At 41.9% G+C, this 21,594-nt stretch overlaps 1 protein-coding gene and 1 long non-coding RNA gene across 5 annotated transcripts; one reads left to right on the top strand and one right to left on the bottom strand.

Annotated features, from left to right (window-relative positions):
- Window positions 1-6,998: 6,998 nt before the first annotated feature.
- UBC (ubiquitin C) lies at window positions 6,999-9,950 on the bottom strand. Of its 2 annotated transcripts, none has more exons than XM_075176919.1 (2): window positions 9,848-9,950; window positions 6,999-8,471 (listed from the first exon to the last, which is right to left on the bottom strand). In XM_075176919.1, the coding sequence occupies exon 2, from the start codon at window positions 8,466-8,468 to the stop codon at window positions 7,095-7,097; it is 1,374 nt and encodes a 457-aa protein (XP_075033020.1). In that variant the 5' UTR covers window positions 8,469-8,471; window positions 9,848-9,950; the 3' UTR covers window positions 6,999-7,094. The 2 variants fall into 2 exon arrangements, with proteins under 2 accessions (XP_075033020.1, XP_075033029.1); XM_075176928.1 differs by having other exon boundaries at window positions 9,844-9,895.
- A 55-nt stretch (window positions 9,951-10,005) lies between these two features.
- Window positions 10,006-21,040, top strand: LOC142094610 (uncharacterized). Of its 3 annotated transcripts, none has more exons than XR_012677682.1 (4): window positions 10,006-10,107; window positions 11,236-11,327; window positions 15,065-15,168; window positions 20,299-21,040. It is a non-coding gene; the product is annotated as an uncharacterized LOC142094610 (long non-coding RNA). The 3 variants fall into 3 exon arrangements; XR_012677683.1 differs by lacking the exon at window positions 10,006-10,107 and adding an exon at window positions 10,232-10,399; XR_012677684.1 differs by lacking the exon at window positions 10,006-10,107 and adding an exon at window positions 10,234-10,295.
- The last annotated feature ends 554 nt before the right edge of the window (window positions 21,041-21,594 follow it).

Below are 21,594 nucleotides of genomic sequence, written 5' to 3'. Positions count from 1 at the left end.
AGAAATAGACCAAGCTCCCACTCAAGGATACAAAAACACTTATCTACTCTCCTAACATCTATTGCCTCCACTATTCAACCTCTTCAAAACTTTCTTCTATCTGTCCTCCTTCTCACCCGCCTCTATCCTATTCAATTATCCTAAACACTGTGGGCAGACTGATTTACTTTCCGACTCATTCTGTATTGGGAACTCCTACGGAGCAATCCACTTTGTAACTGTTTTTTGTTTAATACCTATGGATTGCATCAGATCAAGAAGTTAAGAAAATTAGAGGTAAGTAATTAGTTTCCACTGCATTACAGAAAACATTTTGCCCTAATAAATAAAATAAAATTATGGGCACAAATATAAGTATATATTGTTCATAAAAGGGGCATATTTAATGGGGAGATATTAATGAGCAATTTAGTAATGGTGCCATATTTAGTGATCACTTTATTAATTGGGGTATATTTAATTAGAAATGTATTAATGGGGCATATTTAATGAGTGATTTAGGGACAGGGACATAGTTACTGGTAGAATCAGGAATGCCTGTAAAAAGACCTTTGTGTTAAAATCTGTAGGCTAGACCTCTCCATTCCACCTAAGGACCTTCACCCTGCTGACCTTGCACTATAGCTGCTTCTTGTGCCCTTAAAGAAACCAGTTAATGCAAATAAGGTCTGCAAGTTCTGATACTGTGTGCAGATGACCTAAATGTGATTTGAGAGTATAATTTTATGGACTTTCTATGTTTGAACTGAGATATGTATATTTGAAATGTATTTCTTTGTGTATTCATTGCAATTATGTTATCATTTTACACACAATATTGGTATATTACACATATATGCAGTATATATTAACAGTTCTTATCTAATAGTGGGGGATAAGACCCACTGTTTGGTATGGATTGGACAAACATGAATCAAAACAGAGCAGGGCTGAAATTAACCCTTATGGACCGAGGTTGGCGAGTGTGAAGCCAATAGTGGTGAGACAATCAGCACAGTAGTAACAGACAGCAGATGGTTGGCGCCTGGAGGGTTAATACCCGATGCTGGAGGGGTTCAATCCCCAGCGCTAGGTGCCATGTGAAATGTTATTAATAAAAATGTATGTTAATGTGTGCACTGCAGCAGTGGCTGAGTAGCACCCAGCACTGCAGCATATAAGAGGTTAATCCCTGGCGAGTGTATAAATGTATAGATATGGGTCTTTTATAAATAAATGTAAATGGTAGGTGCTGCAGCGCCAGTAGTCAACCGGTGTGCAGCGCCGGGAGTGCATAAGTGTGTATTGTAAATGTAATGTATGTATAATGTAAAAATAAAGTAAATGTGTATGTGGTACTATTGTCGGCCAGGAGGAACAACCAGACCCTGTAGCAGAGTCCCTGGAAGTAATTTTGGGCGGGAGATTTAAAAGACAAAACTCTCACCCCAGACAGACAGGCACCAGGGGAGGAGAGTGGGTTGACCCCCAGCTTGTGGACAGGGGGGGGGGGGGTAGTATACTCCCCCCTGTCACTAGTAGCAATGTTAAAAAGTGTTAAACTCTCTGGGCTTATTCATGTGCAGGCTGCATAAATCAGCCCAGATTGGTTAAAGGGACAGGACAGATTACCTCCTGCTAAGACTAGTCTCCAACTGTGTAGAAAAACTGCACTGTTTTGTATTAAAAGTATTCTAGTTTCTTTTGACCTCTTGATCACTGGTACCTTCAACCAGTGTGAACTGTCCTTGTTAGGACTAGTGGAGCTAAACATCACTTGATTCCATGACCTGCTTGACAACTTCTTCCATGCTGAAATTCCAGTGACCTACAGATTAGATCTAACTTTAATCTGTTCTCGGCTGTCCTGAGGTTTGGACCCAGGTTTCCAGTACCACTGCTCTGCCCACTACCCAGCAGCAACACTGGCCAGGGGGGAATCGCTCCACAGCAACCCTGATCCACACTAAGAGGTCAGGGGGTACCAGCCCAGGTACACCAGCAACGGTGTACACTAGCAGCGACCTTTACCCAGAAGGAACACGGTTCTGGATACCGTTAAGGAGTCCAGTGGTGGCAGCAGCTTAAGCCCCTCCTACTGAGGTTAGAGGGTGCATTTGGGACAACGAAAGGAAATGATTGCAAAGTAAGCCCAGCCGGTTCTCAGCAACAACAGACAGGGTGGCATAGGCATTCCATCCTGTCAAGAAAGCACTCCCAGAAAACCACATATGACAAATGCAGATTTCATTAGAGTGTGAGTATTTGGCATATGCTGACAAAGAATTATTGCATTGCTGCAAAAACTTTACCAATTGTTTGTGCCAGACAAATGACCTGGGTAGGTGCTTTGTGCCTTTTAGATTTGCACCTCCTTGCTGACTCTTTGTATGGGCAGTTCATTACATAAGGATCTGACACAATATGATGTAAATAAATTATGTTTATTATATCAACATTTATTTATATAGTGCCAGCAAATTCTGTAGCATGCTGAGGTTTGTAGTTCTACAAATGCTAGCATGCTCTGGTAGACATAGGTTTGCTGGTGTGCTGTGCAGGACAACATAATCATTTGATTAACATTCCAATGAAGCAATAAATACAGCAATAAGTAAAGTTAATTTCAAAATGTATTTTTACTACATAATAAATAGATACTTCGTTATGGCTAAATGTTAAGTCAAGATTTAGTTAGTACAATAATTAATACTTAGCTGTTTGAAAGAGGTTATTTCATACACAGCATCATCAGGATTGTTCTGCTGAACAAAAACATTATCTTCCAAAATACAGACAGCTCTCACCATATATTATTCACAATGTGTCATGAAAGAGACACTGCTTTAACAGCTTATCTTATCATAACCTTGATAAAGACCCCTGGGAGGGTTGTAATGCATGGGTATGGTATTTAGAAGTGCTGGCAAATATCCTGTGGGACATATTTTTCATCTTCATAGAGAACACATGTGTATCCTGTGTGATCCATTCACATGTGTTTTGGAAACACACATTCAGAATGAAAGTCTGTTCCGAATACTTGCAAACAGCCCAGGAAAAAGGGAACTTTGTTTTTCTTACAAGTTGTAAAGTTTAACATTCTGAAAGTGGCTTTACCTATTGTACCTTGTTATATAAGAAGCAATCGGTCATATTTGTCTTTTTTTCTTTCCTTTTTCATGTTACAGCAAATTATAAAAAAAAATATACGATTGTAGAAGATATCGAATTAAGGAGTAGCAGAATTCATCCAGTCTTTTGTGATTGAAGAGGAAGTTGTCCTCCAGTCTAACCCAATTGAGGAAGTCTTACAAATCAATAAATCAAAGAAAAGAAATATAACATGGTTTGTTTATATTGAAGAGCTTGCGGACTTCCCTTTGCTGTTTATCTATCGATTGTTGTAATTAATAAGAAACAGATTAATCGTGTGCCTTGATTTGAAGGAGTAGTTACTGTAATGGGCTGCCATCTGATTTTGTCCTGTTTTAGGACACAGCGGTATATTTACTAAGCAGCGGTTTATACTGCAGTTTTAGTAAAAATAAAACCTGATGAGCTTTTTGTTACTACAATTGTCATTTTATAAAATTATTATTACCATTTAGTTATGCGCCACTAATTCCACCGTGTTGTAGACAACTCCCTCACATCAGTCCCTGCCCCATTGGGGCTTACAGTTAACACACAGGGGTCAATCTTGTTAGCAGCCAATTGACCTACCAGTATGTTTTTGGCGTGTGGGAGGAAACCAACACAGGGAGAACATACAAACTCCACACAGCTAAGGCCATGGTCGGGAATTGAACTCATGACCCATGCTGAGAGACAGAAGTGCTAAACGCTTAGCCACTGTGCAGCAAAGCACCAAGAATCAAGTTTGTCAAAAACCGCTGCATAGTAAATATACCCCATAGTGTATGATCAGTTTGAAAGGATTTGCGCATTGCTGCAGCTCTATTTTATTCTATAGATTAGATGTACATGATTGATCACGAACTACATTTCACAGCTACAACACGTTAATATTTGCACAAATTTATGTCAAATTTTTAGAGCTTTGGCTGCAACAGAATTGCTGCCCCAAGGTCTTGGTCCTATCCTCCAAGAGCCAAATTTGGCTTGATGAGGGCAAATCCAGGTAGTATTCTATGCAAGATAAGTGAATAACCCTGGACTTAGAATGACCAGGGGGCTTGATTACTCCATGTCAACATGTATGCAGCTGGTCCAAATGGGATCACTGCAGGGATAAGACAGAGACTTTGGGGGTGATCCTGTTTTTCCTGCTGCTAGTTCAGGTTCATACTGCCAAAGTTACAGTGGCAGATTGTATGTCTGAACTGGGAGGCAGCAGAGAGGTGTCCTAAGGAATGATCTTGGCCAATGGATGCAGTTTACAAAACTAGCTACACCAAAGCCATCTAACCCAAGCTGTCATGTCACTACCTGCAAAAGAAAATTTAAAAATCAAGAATAAAGCTACATTAAAACAAAGACTAGTTTCTTAAGAAATTCTGCATGATGTCACAACTACCTTCCCATTTAAAAATCTGCATCCAAGATGGCCACCACACCAAGATTATGTGTAGACAGTGGATTATTACTGTACTCATTTCCATTTAAAAGGGTGTTTCCACAAATATGGACAACTCTGTACTTAGATCAATAAAGCTTTTGTTGCATATTTACTACCAAACCCACCCCTCCCCCTATGCCACAGCAATTTAAAAGTGAAGTCTTCCTCCTGGCAGCTCCACAATACTATTTGTTCTGGGGTAGTTCAGGGATATGAGCAAATGCTTATCTAGAATTAACCCAGTACCTGCAGGCAGTGGGAGGGAATGTTTCAGCTGAACTCAGACCTGGATGATTGCAGCGCAGGATCAGCAAAGGCAATGGCAAGTGTGTTGTGTGGCTTCATACTTAAAAAATAAGTCACTCCTGTAACGTGTTTGTTTTAAACTGTACTGGTAAATCTCTAGTCACGGCATTATTTGAATGCCTAATATGCAAAGCCTTAACCATTGGCCGATATAATTCAGAGCCCCACTAGTGAAGCAATTTATAGCAGCAGATTCTGACTGAATCCCCAACCAACTCAGAGGTTTTGGGCACTGCCAGCTCTAGTTTCTCAGCTATGTAATACACGCATACATTACATAGACAAAAACGCAAAACCGGTACTCATCATAGCACGTCTCAAACTTCATCAGTATACTTATAGTCTTGAGTCAGTAAACCAACACTATTAGAACACACCACTCTGTCCTACCCCTATGGTGGGTTACTGAATGGGTCAAATGGCAATAAAGGTCACTGCATCCGTTGCAAACATAGTCGTTTGCCATCAATTTCAGTGTTAAGCCCCAGCCTTACTAAAGGTACAAAAACAGGTCAGTGGTAATGACTGGGAGTGACTACAGAATAAGAACAAAACACTTTTTTGGGGCCATCAAAGAGCCACCTCATCTTTTAATTTTGCGTCCCAAGCAACAAGTTTGATGTTCATCTTCAGCTGTATCCATGATAGAAAGCTAGATAGGCCAAAAAAGGCAAATCAGCACTGTGTGTACCTTTTAAGGCAAGACTTAACAGTATTAACCTGAAGAATAAAAGTTAACTAGCTAGGAGATACTGCAAGTAATAATGAACACATACATGTCATGTATAGCTAAGTGTATAAGAATGGTGCTTACAGCCAAGTGTTGTGGGAAGCTTACAAACTGAAGTTTATTGTAAAAACTTACCATCACCTGTACAACCAGCTTCTGTACCATGCCCAATCCTTGTTGTACTACACATTACAGCATGCCCTGTACAAAATAGGGTGGGCTGAAGAGTTTAGACAAGCTGTTCAACAGCTTAAGAGCCATAGTCCCCTATTTATACAATAGCATGGGATGCTTCGAGATGAGTTTGGTACTTCACTGCAATTGGATGATTAGAAGTGGGAAATCACTTGCTGCAATTCTATACCTCCTCACCAAGTGAAGTGACCTATGGAATTTTATAGCAGTACATTCTAACTTGCCAATTTTAACTAATGGAGCATATACTCTTCAGGCATATACATGTAACTTCTTTTAGTACAGAAGTCTAATTTTTTTCTGGGACAGGACTCATTTTATGTGAACTACGTGTTACATTGGATTTTAATTAGAGGATGTTTGCTGCTACATTTTAACCCTTTTCATTGTAGTGTTATACTCAACTTTCTGTACTAAAACTAGTTAAGGTCAAATCTAAAATACAGCTGTATTACATATGCAGCCAATGTGTGATGTGTACTGTTGAAACTGAAGTGTTAGTCACAGGTAATTGCAGTGCTTAACACATTTGATGAAATTTGCAATGACCTGTAATATTGGCATTTCAGGACTAGCACTCTCCAATAGCTACTCACTGATGAGTATTCAACAGTATAAATAACTGTAACAAGGCTGCATTAACAACCTTTTATTAGTCTAAAATCGCTGATTTTCATTACCCGGGTGAAAACAGTATTGAAAGGTAGTATACAAAACCAATTACTCTGAAATAAAGCCATTACTTACAGCATGTGGTTGCCGTAAAGCATTCAAGGACTTGCCTTCTCATGTTGATTTTATTTTTGCACCTTCCCTCTTAGCCATGTTTAAATGCAACTGTAATGACAATTTGTTAAGCCTGATCTCAGCAATATACATAACCAATGTAAACGTTAGGATGTAGTAAAAACACTCTTGCAGAACATTGGAGTTTCTGGATACTCATTTGGGAGTAATCATGTTGTTAAGCACTTTAGCTGAACATGTTAAACAGTATTGCAAAAACAAGGTACTGACATGTTTCAGGAACTTACCATTTGGTAATCCTAATCATTCCATTTGACCAGTTAATCACAAACTAAACTTGAGTATATGTAGCCATGATTAACCCATTAGAGAACCCCATTCTAGCCATAATAGTTATAGCATATAATTTCCTTTACATAGAACCCAAAACAAATGCTAAAAACTAAACAGAAAGGCAAGTTTTGGAATGCAATAACTTTATTGAAACAAAGTGCAACAAAAGCATGAATTAAAATGCTGAGAGAACATGGTAGCACTATTGACGATTGTCATGCCTCAGAAACCACCCCTCAAACGCAACACCAGGTGCAGAGTAGATTCCTTCTGAATATTGTAGTCAGACAGGGTGCGACCATCTTCAAGCTGTTTGCCAGCGAAGATCAACCTCTGTTGGTCTGGTGGAATACCCTCCTTGTCCTGGATTTTGGCCTTTACATTCTCAATGGTATCACTTGGCTCCACTTCCAGAGTAATAGTTTTGCCTGTGAGGGTTTTCACAAAGATTTGCATGCCACCTCTCAGACGCAGGACTAAGTGCAAAGTGGATTCCTTCTGAATGTTGTAGTCAGACAGGGTGCGACCATCTTCAAGCTGTTTGCCAGCAAAGATCAACCTCTGTTGGTCTGGTGGAATACCCTCCTTGTCCTGGATTTTGGCCTTTACATTCTCAATGGTATCACTTGGCTCCACTTCCAGAGTAATAGTTTTGCCTGTGAGGGTTTTCACAAAGATTTGCATGCCACCTCTCAGACGCAGGACTAAGTGCAAAGTGGATTCCTTCTGAATGTTGTAGTCAGACAGGGTGCGACCATCTTCAAGCTGTTTGCCAGCAAAGATCAACCTCTGTTGGTCTGGTGGAATACCCTCCTTGTCCTGGATTTTGGCCTTTACATTCTCAATGGTATCACTTGGCTCCACTTCCAGAGTAATAGTTTTGCCTGTGAGGGTTTTCACAAAGATTTGCATGCCACCTCTCAGACGCAGGACTAAGTGCAAAGTGGATTCCTTCTGAATGTTGTAGTCAGACAGGGTGCGACCATCTTCAAGCTGTTTGCCAGCGAAGATCAACCTCTGTTGGTCTGGTGGAATACCCTCCTTGTCCTGGATTTTGGCCTTTACATTCTCAATGGTATCACTTGGCTCCACTTCCAGAGTAATAGTTTTGCCTGTGAGGGTTTTCACAAAGATTTGCATGCCACCTCTCAGACGCAGGACTAAGTGCAAAGTGGATTCCTTCTGAATGTTGTAGTCAGACAGGGTGCGACCATCTTCAAGCTGTTTGCCAGCAAAGATCAACCTCTGTTGGTCTGGTGGAATACCCTCCTTGTCCTGGATTTTGGCCTTTACATTCTCAATAGTATCACTTGGCTCCACTTCCAGAGTAATAGTTTTTCCTGTGAGGGTTTTCACAAAGATTTGCATACCACCTCTCAGACGCAGGACTAAGTGCAAAGTGGATTCCTTCTGAATGTTGTAGTCAGACAGAGTGCGACCATCTTCAAGCTGTTTGCCAGCAAAGATCAACCTCTGTTGGTCTGGTGGAATACCCTCCTTGTCCTGGATTTTGGCCTTTACATTCTCAATAGTATCACTTGGCTCAACTTCTAACGTGATAGTCTTCCCAGTGAGTGTTTTCACAAAAATCTGCATGTTCTGCAACAAGAAATAAAACAGTGTTAAAGTAAAGACAGCATTTTACATAAATATCAAAAGACTGTAGGTAAAACAGTTACAGTATACCCCAAATAAATGAAGCCTTTAAATGAATTAAACATTCCACAATGCTTTCCTCCTGATGCAGCATGATACCATGTTTTCAGCAGGGGTTTTGGGAAACTTAGGAGCCTCAAGAAAATACATCTGACTGGAAACCCAGCTAAGGACTACCTTAAAGATGTTTTCCCTATGTGGTAATACAACTTTAAAAGCACAGCATAAGTCTTGGATGAGTTCCTAATTTGGCCATGCATAAGTTACCAAGACAGACAAGATCCAACCACAGTATGAGAATGTCCAGTCATCTTCCGATTCATTTTCGTGCTTCAGGTTATTAATTGCATTGTTGTTTCAGGGCCATGCACTCTGCATTACCAAGCCAAATAAGCTTGCCAATATACAGCCAAGTTAGCTTTCTGTCCTGAATCAGACCCAATTAGGTGATTTCAAAGTCATTGTAAAGCGTTACATTGTAATATAACTGACTTATGTTCATACTAAGCAAAGCATTCTGCTTTATAGTTTCATACATGAAGCTGCACAAACATCCATTATAAAAAAAACTGCTGGTTGCATTCAGGCAGTTTTGTTAGGACCAACCTATATTTTATCATTGGTTTCCAGCTTAGTTCAGTTTCGTGCAAGCAGCACACTCCAGAAGCCAGGACAGCAGTTGTTGCTTAAACATACAATTACTACATATATTATGCACTGATAAATGAGGAAATCACAAAACAAAAGGTTGTAAGCCACTGCTTATGTCCTTTTCAATTATAAGGACTAAACCGAATAAAAACTCAGTCATAAGATCCACAAATTACATAAATAAAAGCAGCGACCGATCACAATGAAACCACACAGAAATACAAGCACGCAATAAAAGCATTACAGACAATACCGAATACGTACACAATTACAGGTTAACAGTGGGTTAGTAGACCAGACAAGCTCCTCCCAGTTCTGTATAGATGTCCGCAGACCCCACCTCCCATTATCCCACCGCGTCGTGTCACGTGATAATGGCGGACTCACCCGACCCCTCCCCTCGGCCACCAATACCCCTCCACAACAAAAAAATAATACATCCTTTTTATGTAAACCAGCAAGATTATATTACCGTTAAGAACATTTCGTTATAAAGAAAAGCTCATTAGAATACTAGTGGAATGAGATAATCACACGCAGGTTAATATAATATGCCGCGGGGACAACTAACGTTCGCAGCAAAGAGAACGTCCAAATAATCGCTACTAACAAGTATTATATATGGTACAGCTTCATCACACAACCGTTTAGTACATTTTCTTACTTACTGATGCTTCTCCGCGTCCACTAACACACGACTGATCCTCTCTGCAAGCTGTGAACAACTGCGTCACGTATCCCGTTAGATCAACCTATTTATAGCCTATTGCTGTACCCCTCCGCGGAAACCACCAGAACGGGACTATTTGTGTCTTTGTAGGACGGCCCCCTAGCACATACACCATCCTGGTATACAGTACGCTTTGTTCGCACGATAGTTTACTGCCGTGTAATTATGTGCAATGATACATAACTCCCGTTATAATGAGTAAGATCTATAATTACTATGAAGAGGAGGGGGGTGTTGGCGCAGGGACAAAAATGTATTACCGCAATGTAAAGCGCTGAGAGGGTGGTGCAGCCTGGACTTTATTCTGACTCTAGGACCTGGGTCGTGAGATAGAAAGTACTGGAATGTCTGTACTTTGTTATACAGATGTGTTATTGTGAAAAAATGTAAACACAACTAACCCGAGGGAGGAGGGATTTTCACCCTTTGAAAAGTGCAATGAAAACAATGACCACAATTGAATAATAGGGAACTAATAACCCGTTGTATGGTTTATTTTACTTTACAGTTGTCATGTAGTACATGATGATCACATTCCCTCCCACTGGTCTATACACCAAAAGTCATTTTTGAAACGAGACGATATTTTTTAATTTTAGCAAAATTCTGGAGAATGTTGACCTGCCATGTCAGAATAATGAGCAGTATTTTGATTTTCGTTTAAATGTAATTTGTTTTCTTAATATTTTTTAAGTTTTAACAAAAACATTCTTGAATTCGTATACTGTATGAGTCCTCACCACAACTGCTGGGAGACTAATAAATGGTTCTATCTCCCATTCTGTAAAAAAAAATAAAAAAAAATCATTCTTCCTCACAATTTTAATCTGATTAATTTTAATCTGTTAGTGTATATTCTGGAGTGCCTGGTTAAACAAAAAAGTCTTAAGTGGATGATAATTTTTGGTGATTTGAGGAGCATCCCCGACATAGATTTAATGATTAAAATATTTATAGTAATACTATAAATCAGTGGCGGATCCAGGGGGGAAGATCGGGGCGATCGCCCCCCCCTAGCAGGGGCTTGCTGCCGGCGGCTGCACACTATGTGCAGGTCCGTTCGGCAGTGACAGGCAGGGACAGTGTGCTGCCCGGCTGCTCTGATTGTGTTTTAAACACAATCAGAGCATCCGGGCAGCACACTGTCACTGCTGAACGGACCTGCACATAGTATGCAGCCGCCGGCAGCCTCAGATGTAAAAAAGGGGGCGGGGCCTAAATCGCCCCCCCTAAATGGCCCCGGGTAGAAGAATTCTCTAGATCCGCCCGTGCTATAAATTAGAGAAGCGATATACAAGTTAAAATACTTTTCTTTCTACTTTTCAGTGAGGTTGGTGCATCTTCCACTACAATCAGAAATGAATGACATGAGACTGAGGTTACAATTCAAGAGATGTGGGAAACACTAGAAACATAAGGTAGCTAAATAAGAACTGTAGCTGTTGGTGGGGAAAGTGTGTGTGTCTATTGTAAGGCAGCAGCCCTTTCACTTTATCAATAATAAAGTAGTCATTGTCAACTGGAATTTGTTTGCAGCTACTGGTGTTGTGATGTGAATACCCGAACCATGTACAAGTCATTCTAGAAATTTTAAAAGAGTCAACTGCTGGTAACCAAAACTGCCCTTCACCATTTAGCTTAACTGATACTCCTCCCGCTACTGGTTCTGGAGAAGGCTGTAGCTTTCATACTGCACTGGCAGGCATGTGTTTATCTGCTAGTTCAGAGTATCTGTGTAGCCTGTTATTTTACTTTAGCATCGTGCTCGCTGCTGAAAACAGATCAACGACACTTATTCACCATGTTTGGTGGTAGATAAAGAGCAGAAGGCAGCAGAGAGGTCACCAATGGAGGAACAGAGCTGGCAACAGCAATGAAAGTTGACTGTAATGACAGTTGAACTCACTGTGTCCAGCATCTGAACTGAGATGGTGTTCACTGGATATTCTAAACAGCCCTGTCCTCGGTGTGACTTTTTGGCACCTCCTTGTAATTTCCCATTGTCTCCACAAAGTATACAAACTGAGATTACAGTCTCACGCATGTCAGTTACACGCACATCAATCAGTCAGTCTCACACACATCAGTCTCATGCACATCAGTCAGTCTGTTAGATACACATTGCTGACATACCTCCCCCTGATCCCCTTCCTAGTACTCCTGCACTCTTAGCCGACTCATTTGCTAGACCCCTTCTCCCATTCTATCTTTCCTCTCCCTACTCACTTAGTCTTTCAACATGTTGTCTTGCTCCTTTCCAGTAAACATCCTGCCCTTATTTCCGTTCCAGATCCAGCCCACCTCCATGCACCATCAACCCTGCCAATGTCATTAATAGCTCCATCCTTCCCTCTCTCCCTGTCTCCTGTGCTCTCTGAATTTCTAGATCCATTTGCAACAAACTGTCCTCTATCCATGACTTCTTCATCTCAAATTCTCTTAACCTTTTTGCCATCAAAGAAACCTGGCTCCCACTGTTACAGCTACCCCACTGCTCTCTGGGGCCTCCCATTTAGTCAGACCAACTGTACAGGCGATGGAGTGGGCATCCCCCCCAATTGTACCTATTGCGTCATGTCCCCTGAGCCCACCCTTTAATTCTCCTCCTTGAAGTCCACTACCTCAGACCTACCCACCATCAGCCTAGGTGACTTTAACTCTTCTTCACTCTTTCCTCTTCTCCCCATGTCCAAACCCAAATGTACCCTCTCCCCTCTATCCTCCCTGGCCTGCCCCAACCAAGCGGCCTTCCTGTACAGCCACAGCCTCACCACCATTATCCACTATTGACTCTGCTGCCCCCACCTCTTCTGTCCACCTTCGCCGCTCTAAACCCCAACCTTGGCACTCCAAATTTACCCACTTTCTTCAAAAATGCACACCTACCGCCGAACACCATTGGAAGAAATTTTGTTCCTTGGCAGACTTCCTACAGTACCACCCTCTCCCTTGTTAAACAATTATTCATCAAATCTCTCCTCTCTTTATAGTCCCCCAATGCCCACTGCCTTTTTTCAACACACTTTACTGCCACTGACTTTGCCTTCTATTTCACTTTCAAAATTGAGGCTATCAGACATGAAATCTTCTCCTCTCATCAGGGTCATTCCATGTCAGTTCAACCAGGGTTGTACACCACCCATCTCAGATTTCTCCAAAAATTTTTTAGTTAAGAGAGGATGTCAAAATAACTATTTCTGCCAAATATCTCAACTATCTGACAATTAGTTGATTAAATATTGATTTTTCAATTTATTAAATAATTTTCTAATCGCGGCTTCTTTATCCAGTTTATTTGAAGTACCGCGAGTGTTTATTAAGGAATTCTCCACAAAATTTGGACCCCTAAGGTAACTCTTCCTCCCGAATGGTTTTTGAGTAGATAGTAATATGGCAGTCTGTATTTAAAAGACTACCAAATGACCAGCTGCCATTATTGACTCTTTCTGTGTCTCCCTCTTTCTTTCTCTGGAAAGTTTCAGTTTTGGTTTCTCTAAAGGGAATCCCCTTCCCATCAGTTTCTGTTTGTTTCATTTCCTGTATGGGAGCTTTATCCCATTGCCTCAGTTTAGTTCACTGTTTTGGTATGGTTTTTAACAATGTGTAAATTATGTATGCGGTACAACAGTTATCGAACATCACCTCCATTATTTTTTTTCTCCACTATGAAACAGAGTACCCGGCTGATTTTTTTGTGGCAGTAATGTATAACTTTTTTAAACAGCCCCCAAAAATGGGATCCCTAATGTCAATTGAACCTAGCGTTTAATTCTATTTTGAAAAACATGCGTTTTTGCCGCAGCGCAAAACATGAGGCAGATAAAATAATTTGGTTTGGATTTTTGGATTTGGGAGGAAGAGTTACCTTAGGGGTCCAAATTTTGTGGTGATTCCATAATTAACACCCGCGGTACTTCAAATAAACTGGTTAAAGAAGCCGCGATTAGTAAATTATTTAATAAATTGAGAAATCAATATTTAATCAACTAATTGTCAGACAGTCGAGATATTTGGCAGAAATAGTTATTCTGACATCCTCTCTTAACTAAATTTTTTTTTAAAAAATCTGAGATGGGTGGTGGACACTTAAATGGCTTGTCTACAACCATCTCAGCAGCTACCTCTCTGACAACTCCCTCCTTGATCCTCTTCAATCTGACTTCCTCCTTCTACATTCCAAAGAAACTGCCTTGACCAAAGTCACCAATGATCTCTCAGCCAAATCCAGGGGCCATATCTCCCTGCTTATTTTTCTGGACCACTCTGTAGCCTTTGACATCAGCCTTTAACATCACTTCCTTTGGCCGCCAGTACCACCTCTATGCAGATGACACTCAGCTCTACGTCTCCTAATTTTTCACCTTCCTTCTTGGGTGTCCTGTTGTTTCTCCAACATCTCCTCCTGGTTGTCCTTACGCTTTCTCAAACTTAACATGGCCAAAACTGAACTCATTGTCTTCCTTCCATCAAGAGTCTCCTCCCCTCTAGAACTCTATTACTGTTGAAAACATGACTATCTCCTTTGTTCCCCAACTCCACTGCCTGGTTGTCATTCTTCACTCCTCACTCTCCTTCGCCCCTCACATTAAATCTCTTGCCCAGTCCTGTCGCTTCCAGCTCCGCAGCATTGCCTGTGCGGACCTCATGTTAAAAATAAAGGTTAATAATAATTTTGCCAAACTTGAAACAAACTAGAAACACAGATATACTATAACATGGTCCTACATGTATCATGTGAATGTGACCCATGGTTTGGGTCTGTGTAACACACATACTGGAGCTCATTAAAACAGAACCCCAAACTTGATCCCCTCCCACCCCTTGCAAAATGTTTCTGAACCTCCCACTTATTTTGCTATTGCAGTTAAATGTGCTGAAGTAAGTAATTCATATGAAGAATTATTTTTTCAAACATCAATTAATTTGGCCCAGGTAATTGCGTAGCATTTTTTACTGAGTGTAAAGGGTCATCTTGGTGTATGCTATGACTGGAGTGAATATGAGACTATTTGGGGGATGCATGAGGTATTATGGTAACATATGCTGCTATATTGATGACATATGTTAATATTGTACTGAAAAAATATTTCCTTTTTACCATGCACAATGCTGCTATATTTATCTTTATATCTTTTCTCACCATATCTTTAACAAGAGATGCAGTCACAATGCTGTGGAGAGAAGCCAACAGGAGCAAGCAACACCAACAGAGAAAAGAGGAAGAACTAGAAGGATAAGTTAGAAGAAAGAGATGAAGGTGTAAGTAAAATACAGGAAGGGAAAGAGGGAAGGGGAGTGGGGGAGGGAGGGAAAGAAGGGAGGGGATGGGGTTACATGGGTTTTCTGACTCCTAATCTATAAATAATTTAGAAGGGGGTTAAAATGACAATTCTAGCGCCCAATCTAGAAATATATATATAGAGGGGTGGGGGTGTTTGACATGGCTATTCTGTCTCCTAATCTATACATAAATACACAATATAGGAGCAGGGGGGCTAGGGATTGATATGACTATTATGGGTTCTAAAAATACAGGAGGGGGTTTAATGAAAATATTCTGGTGCCCATACTATAAAAAAATGGGTTTACCATGACTATTCTGGCGCCAAATGTAGAAAAATATATAGGGGGTAGGGGGATTTAACAAGACTATTCTGGGACCCAATCTATAAAAAGGGTGGTGGGGTTGACATGACGTTTATGGTGCCTAATCTGTAAAACAAATGGGACTTGTTGAGAGAAATAGTCTTATTAAATTGGAATGATATCATCATCATCGTCTATTTATATAGCGCCACTCAGGGCCATCTTAACAACATTATGGGCCCCCGGGCAAAGCAGTGCATCGGGGCCCGTAGATATAGCTATAGATATATAGATGTATACAGAAACAGATATAGATATATAGAGATAGATAGATGTACTTGCTCAGTGACCCTTGAAGGTTTTTTTTTTGCAGGTTTTTTTCTTTTGCAGGATTATTTATTCTCATTAAGAGCCGTGCCTATGGGGCCCCCTTGCCCGTGGGGCCCCCGGGCAGCTGCCCATCGTGCCCAATGGAAAAGATGGCCCTGGCGCCACTAATTCCGCATGATATTAATTTAATTGGGGGTGGAGTTTTAAATGTACATACAAACCGTCCTGAAACCGAATTTCAATATTACCCCTCACAAGTACCTCCACACCACTGAACCAAAGGACATAGCAGCATCTAACGACTCCACAACTGCAGATGGCAAAAAAGTCTGCAAATTTATAGCCGTATATTTTCCCGGCATAAAACCAGTCTGGTCAGAATGCACAATCTCGCCGATCATCTGATTTAGAAGTGACGCTAATATTTTCACCAATATTTTAATATCCGTTGTCAATAGGGATATAGGTCTGTATGAGTCTGGGAACAGGGGGTCTTTCCCGTTTTACGAATAAGAACTATAAGAGCTTCCGACATCGGCAGGGACACAGAGCCCGAATCTCTAAAGCTTGTAAATATTTCTTGCAAGCGAGGAACAAGGAACCCCATATGTTTTTTTATATAATTCGATAGGGATCCCGTCCACACCTGGAGCCCTGCCATTTGGGAAGGAAGAGATCACAGCAGCAATCTCCTCATCAGTGATCAATAAGTCCAAACTCTCCCTGCGAGCCACAGTCAGTTCAGGCAAGGAAACAGTAGCCAGTTACGAGTCTAAGTCAGAATCAGAATATTCGGCCCTAGATGTATACGCATATTTAAAATAAGCATAAAAAACCTCATTAATCTCCCCAGTCACAATGTGCACAACTCCCAAGGTATCCGTGATCCCTGCCACTACAGTCGCCGCTCTCTCAGATCTAGCCAAACATGCCAGGAATCTACTACACTTGTCTGCCTCAAAATATTGAGTGTGCCTAGCGAACAGCAGTTTACGTCTTGATTTGTCCAGTAGGTAATCTGAGCACTCCCGCTGCAGCACCAGCCACGCCTGCCTATCAGTTGCCATACGAGAAGAGAGATACACCTTCTCCAACCGTGAGACCTCCATTTCTAGTCTATCTCCCCTTAATCTGGACACCTTTTTAAAATAGTTAATACTAATGATCAGGGACCCCCCTCAGAAAGGCCTTAAAGGCATCCCAGGTGAGGGGTGGGGCAGCAGTATGTACATTTGTGGCAAAATAACCCTCCCACTGAGACTCCAAAGTGTCACCATCCATCAACACAGTCAATCAAAGGGGTTAAGCTTACAAAATATTTGGCCCTGAGGAGCATTAGTTCATAGTAAAGGAGAGTGGTCCGAGATCCCTCTATGCAGATATGTAACATCTACAGCAGCTGGCAATAATCTCTTAGAGATATGTAAGTCAAAAGTCAATTCGGGAAAAGGCGTAATGAGAGGTAGAAAAACAGGAGAAACAAACTTCTGCCGGGTGCTTCACATCCACGAAACCCATCTCATCTACCAGGCCAGCAAATTTCGACTTCCCAACATGTGAAGAATCTCCAGACTCCCTCCACTTATCAAGAGCGGGATCCAGCACAGCATTAAAGTCTCCACAGCAAATCACAGGAGTGTCGGGGGACAAGGAGATGAAATCACTACACCTCCTCAAGAATTCACTATTATAGAGAACGGGACATATACAGCCATCAGATTTATAGGGGTAGAATAAAAAATGAATCAAAAAAACAAATCTACCCAGTGGGTCAGGTTCCACCGCCTCCAAAACAAAATTATCTCTTTTACGTATAAGGAGAGACACCCCCCTTGAGTGGCAGGTGTGAGTAGCATGATAAGCCTAACCAACCCATGGTTTCTTAAGAGCCAACAGTCTGCCTCCCACTAGATGAGTCTCAGTGAGGCAAATAACATCTGCTTCATATTCCTTTAATCGAGACATAACCAGAGACCGTTTTATTTTATCATTTAGGCAACGAACATTCCAGGTCAGAAACTTTATAGAACCCTTATTCAGCTTCCCAGTCGCCATAACATTAGGGAATACACGACATAACACAACATAAGAACCACCCCTCCAGACCCAGGCAGACACCCAGCCACAAGACAGCCACAATAATACATACCAAATCAACGTACCTTGACAATTGAGGGTACCTGCATATAAAAACAACGTGACAATGCATTGAACAATAGTAAACCTAACCCTCCCTACCCTATCCCAACCATCCCCTCCCCGTATATCCACCCCCAACTTAGACATACCTGAAGCCCACTACAACTAAAACCCATCCCTTCAAACAACCTATACAGCTATCCCTACATATGTATGAAAGCGCTAATATGTGCTATAAGAGGAGGGGAGACCATGACCTTTTAAGCAAGGGGGCCCCCAGCCAATATATCCACAATACTATTCCTCCAATACCCCATAACCATCCAGTCAGTAAATACAAAATGTCAGGGAATATTAGACATACCACCCTATAATTTTCACCATTTATGAATAGCAAAATAGTGTCTGTGTGGTTAGAAAAACAAACAGAAAGTGTCTTGACTTCTATAAAAAAGAAACAGTATGATATGTACTAGAGAGAGTCATCTTAAACATTCTTACTGCAAGAATCGTACAGTGGTCAAAAAAATAAAAAAAATAAAACATTTAAGACAGTTCACTCCGAAAAGCCAATACATCACCAGGAACATCTTCAATCTGGGTGAAGGCCTCTAGGAGCACTCCTATCCAGTCAGGAAGTTGCCTCAGTCGGTGATTCAAAGAAGAGGGTAGTTCCATCAGCAGCCACCCGCAATCTGGCCGGGAAAAGCATAGCATATGGCAGCTGCATCTCACGAATGCGCCGATTCACCTGTATGAACTGAGCTCTGCTTTTCTGTACATCCACCGAAAAATCTGGAAACACCGCCATGCTTTGGTTTTGATACATTAAGGGGCCCTTAAGCTGAGCCAGACGAAGAATAGCATCCCGATTTTTATAATAAAGCACTTTGGCAATGAATGTGCGCGGTGGCGCACCAGGAGGCGGCCTCTGAGATGAAATACGATGTGCCCTCTCCATCGCAAACTGGGTCGTGAACTTCTATCTGCCAAACGTCTGGATCATGCAGTTCTCCAAGAAGGTTTCAGGAGCATCCCCCTCTGCCCTTTCAGGAAGACTCACCATCTGAACATTGCTGCGTCTGAGGCTTTTGTTTAACCGACACCATCTGAGCCTCCAAAGCAGTGATCATTTGAGGTAAAGGAGTTGTGGTGTCCTCAAGAATAGAGATACAAGCCTACGTCTCTGCTCTCCATTCCCTGATCTTCTGAAAATCCTGTTGCATCAACGACAAGTCAGCCTGCACCTCTCTGATTTTGTCCGTTACCTTTTTTTCAGAGGCAGCAATAGTTTTCAAGACCTCCTGCAAGGTACAAGCAGCATCTGTAGGCAGAGCTGAGTCCTTGGAAGACTAAGACGCCTGTGGCTCGGGTACAGGAGTTCCTCCCGAGGCTGTAGAGAAATTGGAACGTGCATATTTCTCCAGCCTGCTAGCAGCATTAGTAGTTGCAGAGTGCTTACCCATAGTGACACCCTCTATATAAAGATATGAATAGATGCAATATTGGGTGGTATACAGGCAGCTCGTGATACAAAAGAAAGCCACAGATAGAGCACCCAGGCCGCAGTTGGATACACAGGCAGTGTTCAGAGGTCACAGAGGAGGATACAGCCATTGCAGTGAAAAGTCAGGAGAGGTGCATACAGTGTAGCCAGCACCTGCATATAGGAGATTCAGAGAGGGAGGCCCCCCAAACAAAGTCTAATGAGACAATATACTCTCTGCACTGTGCCAGAGAAGGGAACTTATATGGTAGCAATAACAGATTCAGACAGTCAGCGAGGCTAAGGGAGCTGTACCTCCAGCTATATAGAGCTGTATACAGGCCTGCCCTCCGCAGTCACTCAACACCAAAATGACATTGTGGTTCACTCCATGGTGGGAATACATGGATGTAGATGTCTTGCGTGGAGCCAGCAGTCAGATGCTCGTTCTCCACGCACCCAGCAAAAGCCAAGAAGGGCAGGTAAGTAGATGTCCACAACGGCCCAGAGGCGCCCGACTCCAGCAGAAACAGTGGTCGCCACTTCTCTGTCACAGCAAGTGCAGGCTCAGCCCAGCTCTGGACATAGGCGTCAGCAGCAGCTACCCTGATCCGCCATAACGATCTCAACTTTGACTGGAGGGAGCAGGGGCAACTTCAACACAGAACCAGACCAGGTTTCAGAGGCTAGCAGTACAGCAGGATATTTTAATCGGATAATTGGGCTGGGGAGCAGTGGTACAAACGTCCTACTCCATGCGCCACCAGGCCATGCCCCCAATTTGGCCTAGAGTTTAGTCATTGCTCAACTTTCATGGGGTGAATAGTAACTATCTCTTTTTCACACAGGAACCCAACATTCCAGGATCTGGTCAAGCAGCAACTGACCTGAAGCCACCAGCAACAGCACCAGGTAGTCAAAGCTGCAAGAACACTTAGGAGAGAGCAGAATGGGCTTTATCTGTACTGACCCCACAATTTCTGATGCTGACCCTGGCCATGGGTATGCAGGCACGTATCTTTCTACAAGCTCCAGCATATCCAAACAATTTAGGCATGCCAGGGCTTTCTGGGACCTGTAGTGCGCCAGCAAAAACTACATATTTAGCTAATTCTTTATTGCCTCACACCCACCGCATCAGGGGTGTGAGAAGAGCCATAGTGCTTTTAGCATACATATATATGCTGTCCCAGCCATGAGCGACAGTGGCATTGGCTCAAGGTAGATTTCTATAAACTCTCTAGAGTACCAAATATGCAGGGAGCTATAGATTGTAATCATATAGCGATGAGACCACCTGTTCTGTAGGGAGAGGTATTTATCAACCACTACCAATCCCTGAATGTGCAGGTAGTCTGTGATACAAACATGTATATAATGAGTGTTGTGGCAGGCTACCATGGATTATGTCATTGCAATAGCCTGCATAAGTCAGCCCTGTATGCCAGGTTTGAGAGTGGTGAAATGCTGGAGGGAGGGATGGCTACTGGGTATGTAAAACTAGCATTAAGAAATGTATGTAAATGTCTATGCATAACATGTATAAATTGCATTTTCAGATTAGGAATAAAAATGTACTTTTTGTGTCATTCCAGGTGATTCAGGATATTGGTGTCATTCATGGTTATTAACACCTCTGTTTAATACGCAGACTCCTGCCCGACATAAATTTAATAAGTGCCATATAGCCACTAGTGTGATAATACGCACCTTTCAGGTTCAGTTGCCTTGATAAATCTTGTGGTGTTCATTAGGGTTGGGTACGCTTGATCGGTGAGGAAAAATCTGACATCTACAAATCCGAATTGGAGATCTCCAGCGTTGTCTTCAAGGTAAGTCTATTATCACATCGGTTTGGCAAAAATTCGGATTTTAGTTGGAGGGCTTGTCGATGTTGGATTGGTGGAAATCGTGAAAACGATTACCACCGGTTCATTATGCTCTGGCCAAGGTCTCTGATATTGTGTTGGTTTGCTGTCTGTTGCATAATCTAGCTTTACACCAAGTTAGCCCTATGTTTATTGCAACAGACAGTGAAGACACAGGAGGTCAATTAATATCTGGTGACATGTGAACAAGAGGGGGGGGGGGGTAACTAGGCAGGATCTGATTGATGAGTACGTCTCATGCGAGTGTGTGTGAAA

Source organism: Mixophyes fleayi, chromosome 1 (genome assembly GCF_038048845.1).
Source record: "Mixophyes fleayi isolate aMixFle1 chromosome 1, aMixFle1.hap1, whole genome shotgun sequence".
Taxonomy (NCBI): domain Eukaryota; kingdom Metazoa; phylum Chordata; class Amphibia; order Anura; family Limnodynastidae; genus Mixophyes; species Mixophyes fleayi.
This window is presented reverse-complemented; position numbering and strand designations above follow the sequence as displayed.